At 36.7% G+C, this 12,498-nt stretch overlaps 1 protein-coding gene across 1 annotated transcript in view; it reads right to left on the bottom strand.

The window, feature by feature from the left end:
- Positions 1-475: 475 nt before the first annotated feature.
- PLCZ1 (phospholipase C zeta 1) overlaps positions 476-12,498 on the bottom strand; it is a 58,992-nt gene continuing 46,969 nt past the window's right edge. The window contains exons 10-13 of the mRNA XM_050913330.1: positions 8,877-9,049; positions 5,661-5,793; positions 3,759-3,908; positions 476-558 (exon numbers count right to left, since the gene is read on the bottom strand). Of these exons, the coding sequence (XP_050769287.1) occupies positions 476-558; positions 3,759-3,908; positions 5,661-5,793; positions 8,877-9,049 (539 nt within the window). The remainder of the gene's footprint in view (positions 559-3,758; positions 3,909-5,660; positions 5,794-8,876; positions 9,050-12,498) is intronic.

Below are 12,498 nucleotides of genomic sequence, written 5' to 3'. Positions count from 1 at the left end.
GTATAGCCCAATCAGAAGCTGCTGTTATTATAAATTTAAAGGGTACATTGTATGTGTAATTTTTCCTGTTCCCTTGGAAAGACACAATGGTAAGAAATTTTGTTCAATTAAAATAAACATGTCAATGTAACATGCTCATAATTTTGCAGTCTCACATCATAAATATTAGACTATTATTCTCAGTAATTAATCATAATTTTGAAATTAGCTACAAATGAAATTATTAACTGAATTTTAAAAATGTCCAAAAAAGTTCAGTCTTTATGAATTAGTTCTAAATAATGGTAGGGCCAACGTCAGTAGTCATTACTTATTCAGGATACCATTTACTCACACAAGAAGTCCCATTAGCTTAATAAAATCATTGAGAACATGCCACTCTGGAAATCAGACCACGGGGTTGTTGCAAGCCTAGTGATGTTGCTTTATTGAGCAGGGTGTGATCTTCTGGAACAACTGCTACTGCAGAGCATCATTAATAGTACCAGATATGAACAAACAGTGATGCAGGTTCGAGATTGTCACCATCTTTGGACAACAGGGGAACATTACGGTAACCTGTAAATATAATGACACTTTATTAGTGCATTAACCACAAACGCAAAGATTATGATGGAGTGGTTTTATGATCTACTATGCAAATAAGGCATAATTTATGATTCTCTAAAAAACTCTTTAAAATAAACTGAAATGATACAGAATCCAAATCCCATTTCTACTGGTTTTCTCCTCTACATATAAAGTATTTCAATTCTGGCATTTTTGGACACAGAGTGAAAAACTCCAGTGTCTTTCAGGATGTGGTGTTTTTTCAAACTGAAGACTTTCAGCCCAGTGATATTCAAACATGGGGAAAGCATACATTTTAACATCCAAAGATGTTACGTGTTGCATGCATTGTTCTGATAGCAAATTAAATAACTTGTGAATCAACAGTGATAGTGCCTTAGAGAAGAGTGGTATTGCAGCAGTAATGTACTGTCCAGCTGAGGCAGAAAAAAAGTATAGTGCAAGATCTTCTACCATGGCATCTTAAGTCTGTTAAAGATCTCCTTTTACATATGAGTGATTCCCGGTATCAGAGGTAAGGCATGCCACAGAAACTAAATGTTCATCTGGTTGTTAAAGTATTTGGAGAAGCTATAATTCTCAACTTCAAATATAATTAAGTTACCTGCTCGGAAAACAAAACAATCCCCTCTCCAAAACCCCAAACCTGTATTGCTTTATATGACTGTAAATGTCCATTATTTCATAATAATAAACAATGTCACTTTTGATTAAAAAAAAAAGTTCTATGTTTTATCTATATATATATATAACTGCAGTTATTTAAGTAAGTATTTGTTATGAATAAGTATCTATGTTCGGAACTGCAGTTTTCAAAATCCTTCTTTAGGTATGTCTGGATGTGTGTGTAGTCTTTGGGACCCTCATTTATTTGGGTTTGGATTTTCTTGATTCTTTTATACAACATGAAAGTTCACCTGGCATCTAAGGTTCAGCTTCTGGGCAGCAGATATTAAAGCTGAGTCCAGGCAATATGCATTTGAGATCAACTTTTAGAGCATGCACACAGTACGTGGAAGACTTGGTTTATTTCCTATCCAAAGATACACTTCAAGGACTAAGACTCTTTTCTAAAGCCTGTGTTCTAGCCCCTACCTATAGAATATTCTCCAAAGTGTCCTGAGAGAAGTAAAACTTCTTTTTATTGATTGTTCCAATTTGTATGAAATAATTAACTATTCATTAATCCAGTGATAATAGCAGTAATAATTGAATTCCTGTCCTGTATTAGTATTCTACATGGCAGACTCATTGGTACAGGGACTGTAACCCAGGACCCCTCTCCTCTTGCCTTCAACCACCCAGCTAGAGAATTATTCTAACCTTCAGCCCCTCTGAGTATACCTACTTAATCATTGCATGAAAAATCAAATACTGCTACAGGTGGGCAGCAGGCATTTTTCCCCAGTGTAATCTACAACTGAGTTGGGAGGCTGCTGCTGGGGAAAGGAAGGCAGTGATGATACACATTTGAATCCTTTCAAGAGAAAATGCAGGGGAGGGTGGCAATGGCACAATTTTGTCCCACTGCTTGTCAACGAAAAAAAAGATGTAAGCACTGCTCAGCTTTTGGAAGCAACTTGCCCTCAGGGAACACCTCAGGGATATGAATCCTAGGGAAGGAGGGACAGTCCTGTAGTGCAGATTAAAGCAATATTGGAGCTGTGAAGAGTAAGATTTAAATCCTAACTCACTCTTCAGCATGGTTTAGAGAGTTCTTTCCTAAGAAATCTAGACTGTTGTGACTCCCTCTGTAAGACACATTATTTTCCCCTTTCACTATTTAGGGAGCTTAGGTACCTAAAGCAAAACCATGGTTCCAGACCTGGAATCCAGAGGTCTCAATGTTAAGCATTGCAATAAATTCTGAAATTATCTGTCAGTTCATCTCTTAGAAGCATTTTATTTGTGCCTCTGGGCATCCTGATGGCATCTTACATTTTTTTACATTGTGTTAAGTGGGGATAGGGGCAATTTGTTTGGCACTGTTTATAGTTTTTATACCTACACTCATTTCCTAGCATTTTGACTTACTCCACTCAAAATCTTTCCAGTAGAATCTGCATGCTCTTACTATTCCAAAATATGAATCCTCCATTTGTAACTGAAATTAATCATACAGGCACATTAGAGAGACACTGAAAAATTATTTAAAAAAAAAAAAAGCCCAAGTTGATGGTTTTACAAGCATACGTAAGCTTTAATGTCTGCTATTTGAATTAGTCTCAGACATCTTGAGTTCGTGGTTTGTTTGTTTGTTTTTTTTCATTATCCTGAAATATATAAATAAAAGGAAAGTAAAGGATGATCAGTGTAAAAAATCATGTTGGAGAAAAGCAAGTGTGCTTTCAGAGTAATGTCTTTGTTCTTGTGTAACTCCTCAACCTCAACTAAGAATCACGAACAGCTTTATGACTTCAGAACCTGGAAAGAAAAAGCCATTAAAAATCTTGTTAAGCTTAATAAAAAAGGCACAGTGCTCATTGCCAGCTCCAATGTTTTGCCATCACATCTTCATTCACTAATAAAAGTTGGTTGTTTGTTTTGTCAGAAATAGCTTTGGAAATTCAATATAGTAAACAGCCATTTTACATAAGCCTTTCTCCTCGGCCTACTGACTTCTGTGTCTGCTCTTTATGTGCAGCCTATTAATCACGTAAGATTCCAGAAGCTATACCGGAACAACAAAAGAAACACTACCAAGAAAAATACCGTAAATATTTTGCTTAATTTATATTCTTCATTCTCCACTCTGAAAAGTTGCAGATAGGTTACCTGAGGGGTTTTGGGGTTTTTTGTTTTGTTTTAATTTGGCTTGTACTGGGTTTTGAGCCTGAGTAGAAAGTACACAAAACTGTTGCCTTTATAGTAGTTCTGACTAATCTCTCTTCCTGTTTCATTGCAATGAGTTAAAATACCGCCTGAGCAGTTTCTATCTAGAATTGAACACTGCAGTAGGAATAACTAACTGTCATTAATATTCTTTTGATTTCTACACCGTGGATTTGCATTCAGAGACTACAATGACTTAAAAAACCAGAGTGCAATTTTTACCTATGGTTATATAATTTTCCTTTAGGAAACAAACATAATGCTGTACTCTATCAATACTACAGTAATGATAAAAGCCTGGAATGTTGTAGATTTTTTTGAGCTGTTATAGGTGGCTCACATCATAAAAATATTACCTTTACTCAAGCTCAGCAGTGGTAAAGTGTATTGACCAAGGAATTCATTTGCAACCAGAGATATCTCATCCTCCACACAGAAGCGTATCAATGCCAGTTCTGGAACTTGGACAGTAAAAGAGAAAGTTTCATCCCATCTAGGGCTCAAAGCTAACGAAAAGAGAAAATACCCAGTATCAAAATACCATTTCATTTATTCTACTTGATATCTGAATTATTGTATCTGCTATCACTAGTCTGAACTGGTAAAGATTTGTTCTTTTTCCCTAGATTTCTGTGCCCATTTAATAAATGATAAGACTCCCACTGACTGCAGTGGTATATAGGTCACATCTTTTCTATAGATTATGGAGTTAAAACTGTCAGAGGGAAGCTCTCAGAACGAAGCAAACATAGAGAGCTTGGGACTTGCCTACAGTATGCAGGCCAGCCCCTTCTAAGGATTTGTCATGTATTAGCTACATAACACTGTAAATCAAAAGCCTAAGAAAGTTGGTGTCATCTCTTAGAAGAGAGCAAAATGGGACAGCGATAGCCAAGTTAAGAACCTCTGCTCAACTTAAATTTTCCTATAGCCATACCAATTTCATGTTTTTGCCAAAGTTTCTCCTTTTACAGTGTTGGAAATGAGGCAGGAGCTAAATAAATTAAGGCAGTAAAGTGATCACTTGACTAAAAATACAAAAAGAGGATGTGGAACAGGAGGGGGGTGCTTTGTCTTGAGCAATGTTCATACAGAAGGAAAAGAAATTCATGGGCCGATTTAAAAGAGCAGCCATCTACAAAAAGGAAAAAAGAAAAAGGAAAAATAGAAGACAGAGGCACAGAAGAAGGGAGATCACAGGGAACTTTTAGTCTGAGACATCAAGAAGATCTATATGATAAAAGTAAGGGAATGCTCGAAGACAACTACAAAGAATACACACTTCACTTGTCAAGCAACTAAGGGACTAGTCCTGCTAGAAACTTCAGATGAACTAAGTGATGAAGTCACAGAAATCTCTTCAGAAAAAATGTCTTTAAATTTACCAATTAGTGTACTGGTTTTGGCTGGGATAGGGTTAATTTTCTTCATATCAACTCATATGGTGCTATGTTTTGGATTTGTGACCAAAACAGTGTTGATAACACACCAATGTTTTAGCTATTGCTGAGCAGTGCTTACACAGTGTCAAGGACTTCTCTCTCTCTCTCATGCTGCAACCCTCCCCTCCCAGCGAGGAGGCTGGGGTTGCACAAGAAGTTGGGAGGGGACACAGCTGGGACAGCTGTCCCCAGCTGACCAAAGGGGTACCCCAAGCCATATAACATCCTGCTCAGCACAAAAAAGCTGGGGGAAAAAAGGAAGAAGGGAAGACGTTCAGTGTTACAGTGTCTGTCTTCCCAAGTAACCATAATGCATGACAAAGCCCTGCTTTCCTGGAGGTGGCTGAACACCTGCCTGCCGATGGGAAGTGATGAATGAATTCTTTATTTTGCTCTGCTTGCGCACGCAGCTTTTGCATTACCTATTAAACTGTCTTCATATCAACCCAAGAGTCTTCTCACTTTTACCCTTCCGATTCTCTCCCCCATCCCACTGGGGGAGAGCGAGCGAGTGGCTGTGTGGGGCGGAGCTGCCATCCAGGGTGAGCCCACAACGGTGAGTAAAGACAATGCATTCCATCTTCCTTCAGGAGAGTGCTACTAACCGGAGAGTTTGTGCTTCCTTATCCTACTAGTCTATAAAAATGGCACATAGCATGAACTTTTGCTACAGATTTTGTGCCAGAAGATACTAGTCTAGAGAGGAATAATTGCAGTCTCTGTAAGTACATAACAACTTGGGATGAAAAAATGGTAATTCCTTATAAAATATTATTGTGCTTTGTTCACAGTTAAGAGAATAAGACTGATGCTCACCATTGCTTTTTATAACACTAGATTTTTTTTTTGATTGATCTTCTGGCACACCGTAAATTTCTATCTGCACTAAAGGGTCAGCTTTGTTAGTCTTCGACAGGTTGCTGGGTGGTAACTGATGACCGCTGATGAGCTGGAAAATTAAAGTTGTAAGGTATTGAGATAACTGTAAGAATGAACTTTACATAGTAGCCATATAGTAGCGATAGTAGCAAAAACTCTTCCATAAGAAACTACTGTAAGAAGCATATACCAGCCATAAACTGTTATAAAAATACATATTAAATACAATGAAATTAAGAATATGGTGCTTCCCATTTAATATAATTCTTGGCTAATTTCATAGAATCATAGAATGGTTTGGATTGGAAGGGACCTTTAAAGGTCATCTAGTCCAACCCCCCATGCCATGAACAGGAACATCTTCAACTAGATCAGGTTGCTCAGAGCCCCATCCAACCTGACCTTGAATGTTTCCAGTGATGGGGCATCTACCACTTCTCTGGGCAACCTGTTCCAGTGTTTCATCACTCTCATTGTAAAAAATTAATAATCTGATATCGTACTTTAAATAATAAATTTCAGATTTAAGTTTTTATTCAATAACTAGCCGTAAAAATTATATTTGGTTACCATGCAAAACAGTAATGTTGGAGGAATCAGTCTCATGTTTTTTGCATTTTCTGAAATCAAGCTCCTGAATTCCTGTTAAAGCTGTGTCTAATGGACCAGGGTTAACATCCACGGTGACATCAGCATTGTGTTACAAGGTATGTAGCAAACTGCCTCACCTGTGTTCCTTCTCTTTCACAGTAACACATAAAAACTCCGCATTTAATAGGCTCTCTGATATTTTTCTCCTTAATTTAGTTAGCTACCTGGAAATTTTGCCTCAGACTCCCCTGTAATCTGGCACCCAGCCTAAGAAAGGATTAACGAAAGTCACAACTTTGTCTGTTTTCTATCTACATTTCAGGACACCTAGGAGAGAATAACCATCTGTACAGTAATCTGCTGCTTAGAAATCAATGTATGGCATGTATCAAGAGAGATATACAAGCCTGCAAGCCTAGGTGAAAGATATGACTCTTATGATCCAGATCTCAGAACTAAGCATCAAAACTCATGATAGAGATTCTTATTCCCCTGTCAACCAAAAAATCAAACTCCACAAATTCCACCTTTTGCTTAGGTATTTTCTGTAACACCTTGCTCCAAGAAAAATTCTAGCCTGAAACATTGAAGAGCAGTGGCTTAGCAAATCCTGATGCTGTCCCCTTTCTTCCTAGAAAATAGCTACTACCTTCACTAGAAAGCTTTGCAAGATGCAAGCACTGATGGACTGCCCACGTAGATCCAGGGGAGGTTCTTTGACATGCCCTGAATGTCATGATGAAAATTCAGCTCCATTGGCCAAGTCCTGCTTCCCACTCTTACCCCATTGCTAGACCCAGTCTAAGTCTCCCACAGGGTGGGAAAAGAGCGAGCTCTTTTCAGCACACTATGACCCAAATCCATAAATCCAATCAATTTTTGAGACCCAAGGTGAAGCAGACATACAAACAGAGTAGTAAATAACATGGTAGGCTCAGAAGTTTCCGTATGAAATACCTTGAATATTTGTATTTCTGCTTCAAAGGTTATATGCTTGTTGTTGATGGGAATTGTGGCACATCAGGTTAAGAAGGATATTGAATTCAGTAAAATCGGGCCCCGTGTGATTTTTGTGTCCACTTATGTTCTTCTCTTCATTCATTCATTCATTCATTCATTCATTCACAGTCAGTGTGAGAGATTTGACCCTTAGATGTTTTATATCTTTGCCCTAAGTAATTTCTCCGTTCATTAGGTTAGTAACTATTCTTCAGCAGAAACTGTTTTTCCTTTGACTCCTGCTCCTGACTCTTTTTGTCTTCAACCACTGTTTCCTGTTTTTGCTGCTGACTCTATGAATGATATGTCTATGATTGTATGACTCTCTGCTCCCTACAGTCCCTCAGCTGGTGGGATGCCATTGCTTTTTTGTCTCCTGCACTTCCCAGCCTGTTGTCTCAGTCTATGTCCTCAGTCTAAAAAGCTAAATTTCTCTTTTCCAGCTTCTTCCAAACTCAGACATTTCCTTCCCATTGTCAACAATTTTGTCTGTCTCCTGCACTACAGTGGGGGATTTTTCCTCATCTTAATTAACTCCAGCTTTATACAAATAAGGGCTAAAATAACTGATGTATATGCATGGGTGCTTGAAATCATCCAGTAACGTCTATTCATAACTGGTATGCTCACTGTTAGGACACTAAAATATTCTTGATTAGGTGCATGCATTATATAAGTATTTTATAATTGTTATTAGCTAATGTTTTGTCTCCACTATTTATTTCTCTGAAAGAAGCAAAATAGCAATCATACACTAATTTTATGCTAATTAAATAGCATTTATGCAAGTAGTGTACTGTGTAATCAGAAATAGCACTTTTTCATTGGGAGAAGGTAGATTTCTTAGTGAACAATTATAAAACATCTACTTGACCTCAAAAGAAGGGTTTTTCTAATCCATTATTTTTAATTGACATATATTTCTAATATTTTTAAGAAGTAAATCAGTTTTTAATTTGGGAGAAGTAGAAATAATTCAAAGGCTTATTGATTCATCCCCTTTTTTACACTTATTTGTATCATTTTAGGATGATAAAGTCTTTTATGTATGCATGGGAAGATAATGAAAGTTAAAAGAAGCATAAAGCTTCCTATCATATCTTTAAATATTTCCATTTGTCAATTAGCATTATTATAGTACATGTGGCATTACTAATACTTAAAGAAAATAACACCAAAAGTGCACATTCGATTTCTAAGTTTTCAGAGTTCAGTCCCCACAACTGTAACTAAGTCCCTTTGTCAGCTACACTTGTGACACAGTGCAAGTTATATTTATATTTCTGTACACAACACCATGAAAAATCATATATTTTTACAGACTCCTATACCTTCTGAACACCTACATATTTTTAGCAAACGTAAGTGAACTACAGATGGGAAACCATCCAAGCAGCAGAATATACTATATGGGAGTTTTAACATGTTCTTAAAAAAAATATTAAACTTCTCAACAGGAATGGGGATAAAATGAGAACCCAATAATAGATAACAAATAGGTCTGAACAGCATAACGTTTTTTTTAACATATTATGGAACAAACCAACAATTAACTAAGCTTACCCTTATTGACAGAGACATTGGTTTACTGTATCTTCCCACATTGTGTGGGGTAAATGTTGAACTGCAATTTCTCAAGAATTCTGGTTTCAGAATATAGCCACAACCACCATTGTCTAGGAATTTTCCATTTTGCAATTCCATTTGTACTCCCGGTGTCTGGAAGTTTAAGGCCACTACAAAATTAAATAAATATTGATTTTAGTGAATTAGGTTTGATACCATTTTATAAAACAACTCTCTGACAATAATAGTAAAAACAAAAGCAAATGAGATTAAAATATGTATATCTTTCAACTCATCTGTAAGATCCTGTTATTTCTCTTAAATTTAGCAGTATTCAATAATGAATGATTCATGCGCAAAAGAACTGCACTATTTAGAACAACACCACGTTTTAAGAATTACCCTATAGATCTTTTTTACACTGCAGTGTGTTGTGTATTTTCCCTTTTCTTTCTAAATTAGACCTTGGAGAATACGAAACGAGAGATCTTTTTTCTCCATAAGGACTAGTTTCTCCACAGCGGCAAAACCCTGCACCCTGGACCAGCTTACAAAGTTCTGGTGCAGAAGGCAAAAAACATAGGATTGTAACTAACCTTAGATACCGTGCAGAATGTGTCACAAAAGCATGTCACCCAGAAGATCAAGAAGCTTTAGTTTAGAGTTAGAATATTCAGTGCAAATATATATAAGTTTATAGAAGTAGAAGCAATTTTAAAAGTGTTCTTAAATTTATGTGAGCAAACGCTCTTCAAGCTTAACCCTCCAGTACTGGTGTTTATTGTTAGTATACACCTGACAGATTTTCCTTTCCTTGGCAGCTCAAAACATTTCTCGTTTGCTGCAGCAGCAATAATAAAATAACACACTTCTCATCAACAGGAATTGTAATTCATGAGATAAAGCCAACATTGAAATAGACCTGTTTAATGAAATTTTCCCCTATTCCAGTACATTGGAGCTTCCTGTCACATTCAAAATAGAAAATGCAGAAGTCAAATCAGCGAAGTGATAACATGACGTGTTAAATAGAAAATGATAAAAAGTCATTTACTTGATGGCTTGGTAGGAAAAAAAAATGAAGACTTTAAGCAGTACAAGTGACTCCTCATAATAATTCAGGAAGAGGACATTATTACATGTTCCTATGAGATAATATGAATGTATTGAATGAACATTTGGCAGAATTCAGAAATCCTTATCTCATGTGGAAAATGCAAGAAATTTGGATCTGTTTCACTGCAAAAATTGTTTCTTCACTGCTTTGATGATACTTTAAAAATATTCTGTAGTAAATGACACAAATAGGAACAGATCTGTAGAGTGAAGCAGCTGGTACTACGGACCTAGTGTTTGTACTACGTATGTTTTCAGTGGGGTTACTTCAAAGAGCTCTAGCCTGGTCCCATGACCTCAATACCAATTAATGGCTGGAATACATTAAGTGCTCCCAGAGTGCATCCTCTGTTTCATCTGAAAGGATCCCATCTGTGCTAGCTAAGATGATTGCTCTGCAACATGAACCAATGTGCAGTAAGTAGGAACAATTGGGAACCTTGCCTAAAAAAAACCCAAACAAAAAAAAAAAACCAAAACCAACAACAACAAAACACAACATGCACTCCTGTGTTGAACTAAATGCTAATGTAGATGCAGGCATAGATTCTGTGTCAATATGCAAAGGAACTTTAAGCTTATTTTACCTTTGACAACAGAAATTAAACTTCAAAATATTCATATTGCCCATTGCACACCATTGCCTTTTTTAAAAAGGGTAAGTATTCTCTTGTTATAATTTTGGCAGTGCTTCGTAATTTGGTTTTTACAGCTCAACACATCATGCAGAAACAGACCCAAATGTGGTGCTATATTGTCCTGGTTTCAGCTGGGATAGAGTTAATTTTCTTCTTAGTAGCTGGTACAGTGCTGTGGTTTTGGATTTAGTGTGAGAATAATGTTGATAACACACTGATGTTTTAGTTATTGCTAAGTAGCGCTTATCTTAAGCTAAGGATTGTTCAGTTTCCCATGCTCTGCCAGCAAGCAGGTGTGCAAGAAGCTGGGAGGGAGCACGGCCAGGACAGCTGACCCCAACTAGCCAAAGGGGTATTCCATACCATAGAACGTCATGATCAGTATATAAACAGGGGGGAGTTTGCCAGGAGGGGCGGATTGCTGCTTGGGCATCGATCAGCAGGTGGTGAGCAATTGCATTGTGCATCACTGTTTTTTTTCCTTGGGTTTTATTTCTTTTTTTTTCTTTTTTGTTATATTCCTTTTCATTACAATTATTACTATTTTTATTATTATACTATTATTGTTGTTGTTGTTGTTGTTAGTATTATATTTTATTTTACTTTAGTTATTAAACTGCTCTTATCTCAAGCCACAAGTTTTACTTGTTTTCCCGATTCTCCTCCCCATCACACTGGGAGGGTGGAGGGGTGAGCAGCAAGTGGCTGCGTGGTGCTTAGTTGCTGGCTGGGATTAAACCACGACATATATGACCCTTGTTGTATCTTAATATATTCAAGCAGTGCAATGAATGTTACAGAGCTGCAACCCTGAGGCCCCTTGAAGCCTAGGTCCTGGCATGATCTACAAATAACCCAAGATCTCTCAGTCCATTCCTAGGCCATACTTTCAGATTACGTGGTTTAAAAAGTGTTACTGAAATTAGGCATATTGAACAGTCATAGCTTCAAATAGCAGCTTCCACATGATGAAACAAATTACATGATTGCACATAATAAGACTGTTGCTAAATTTGCTAAGCTTCATAGGCTACTAAGCAGGAAAATCTGATTTAACAACAGAAACAAGCAAAGGAGAATACTTTACATTTTATCATATTAGGAAAACTACTTTTGCAACACAAATGAAGGGCAATGTTATTATGGGTTGATACCTTCAAACATCAACACTATATTTTTACTTAATTTAATTTTACCTTAGAATAAGTTAAAAACACACTGAACAGTAGTTTTAATTTACCTACTGATTTCCCGGTATTGCAAGTTGTAACCCGATTAAGGTAAGTGAATGTGAAATTTTGTATTACATTCTCTGAGATGCATACCTTTACTACAACTGTTTGCAAAGTTCATAGCTGCTTGGGGCCTTCTGGGACAATGCTTTATGGTGTACTGTTGATGCATAGTTTTTCTTTTTAATCAGATGCAGTTATAACTGTTACACTTCTTGAGAAATGGTAAAATTCATAAATTAAAACCTATGTTTTCCATTGTCTAGCAGTGTCGTCTTAGCAACATCTTTCTGCAAGGAGGACAGAATTTCTAGCCAATGTTTCATTTTAGTTTTGTTGAATTCAAGAATAGAACTGTCAATAACATGCTTTGTACTGTTGTTTTAGAAAACAGTAGAAATTTAATGCATGTACAAAGAGAGGTTTAAACTGCTGATTTCTTTTGGAAAGAAGCCCAAACATGCTTACTATGAAACCATCTGAACAGTACATAATCTTACTGTATGGTTTTCACGGGAAAGTACAGGCACCTGAAGTTTAGCCCTGTGTAAGTTAAACTTTATCCTCAGTCCTTTCACTAAGCACCAAAAGCTTTTTAATATTGTCATCAAAATCAAAACAGCAGAGCAAAAC

The sequence above is a fragment of the Gymnogyps californianus genome, chromosome 1 (assembly GCF_018139145.2).
Source record: "Gymnogyps californianus isolate 813 chromosome 1, ASM1813914v2, whole genome shotgun sequence".
Classification (NCBI taxonomy): domain Eukaryota; kingdom Metazoa; phylum Chordata; class Aves; order Accipitriformes; family Cathartidae; genus Gymnogyps; species Gymnogyps californianus.
The sequence above is the reverse complement of the archived record's forward strand: the minus strand, read 5'-3'. Positions and strand labels throughout refer to the sequence as shown.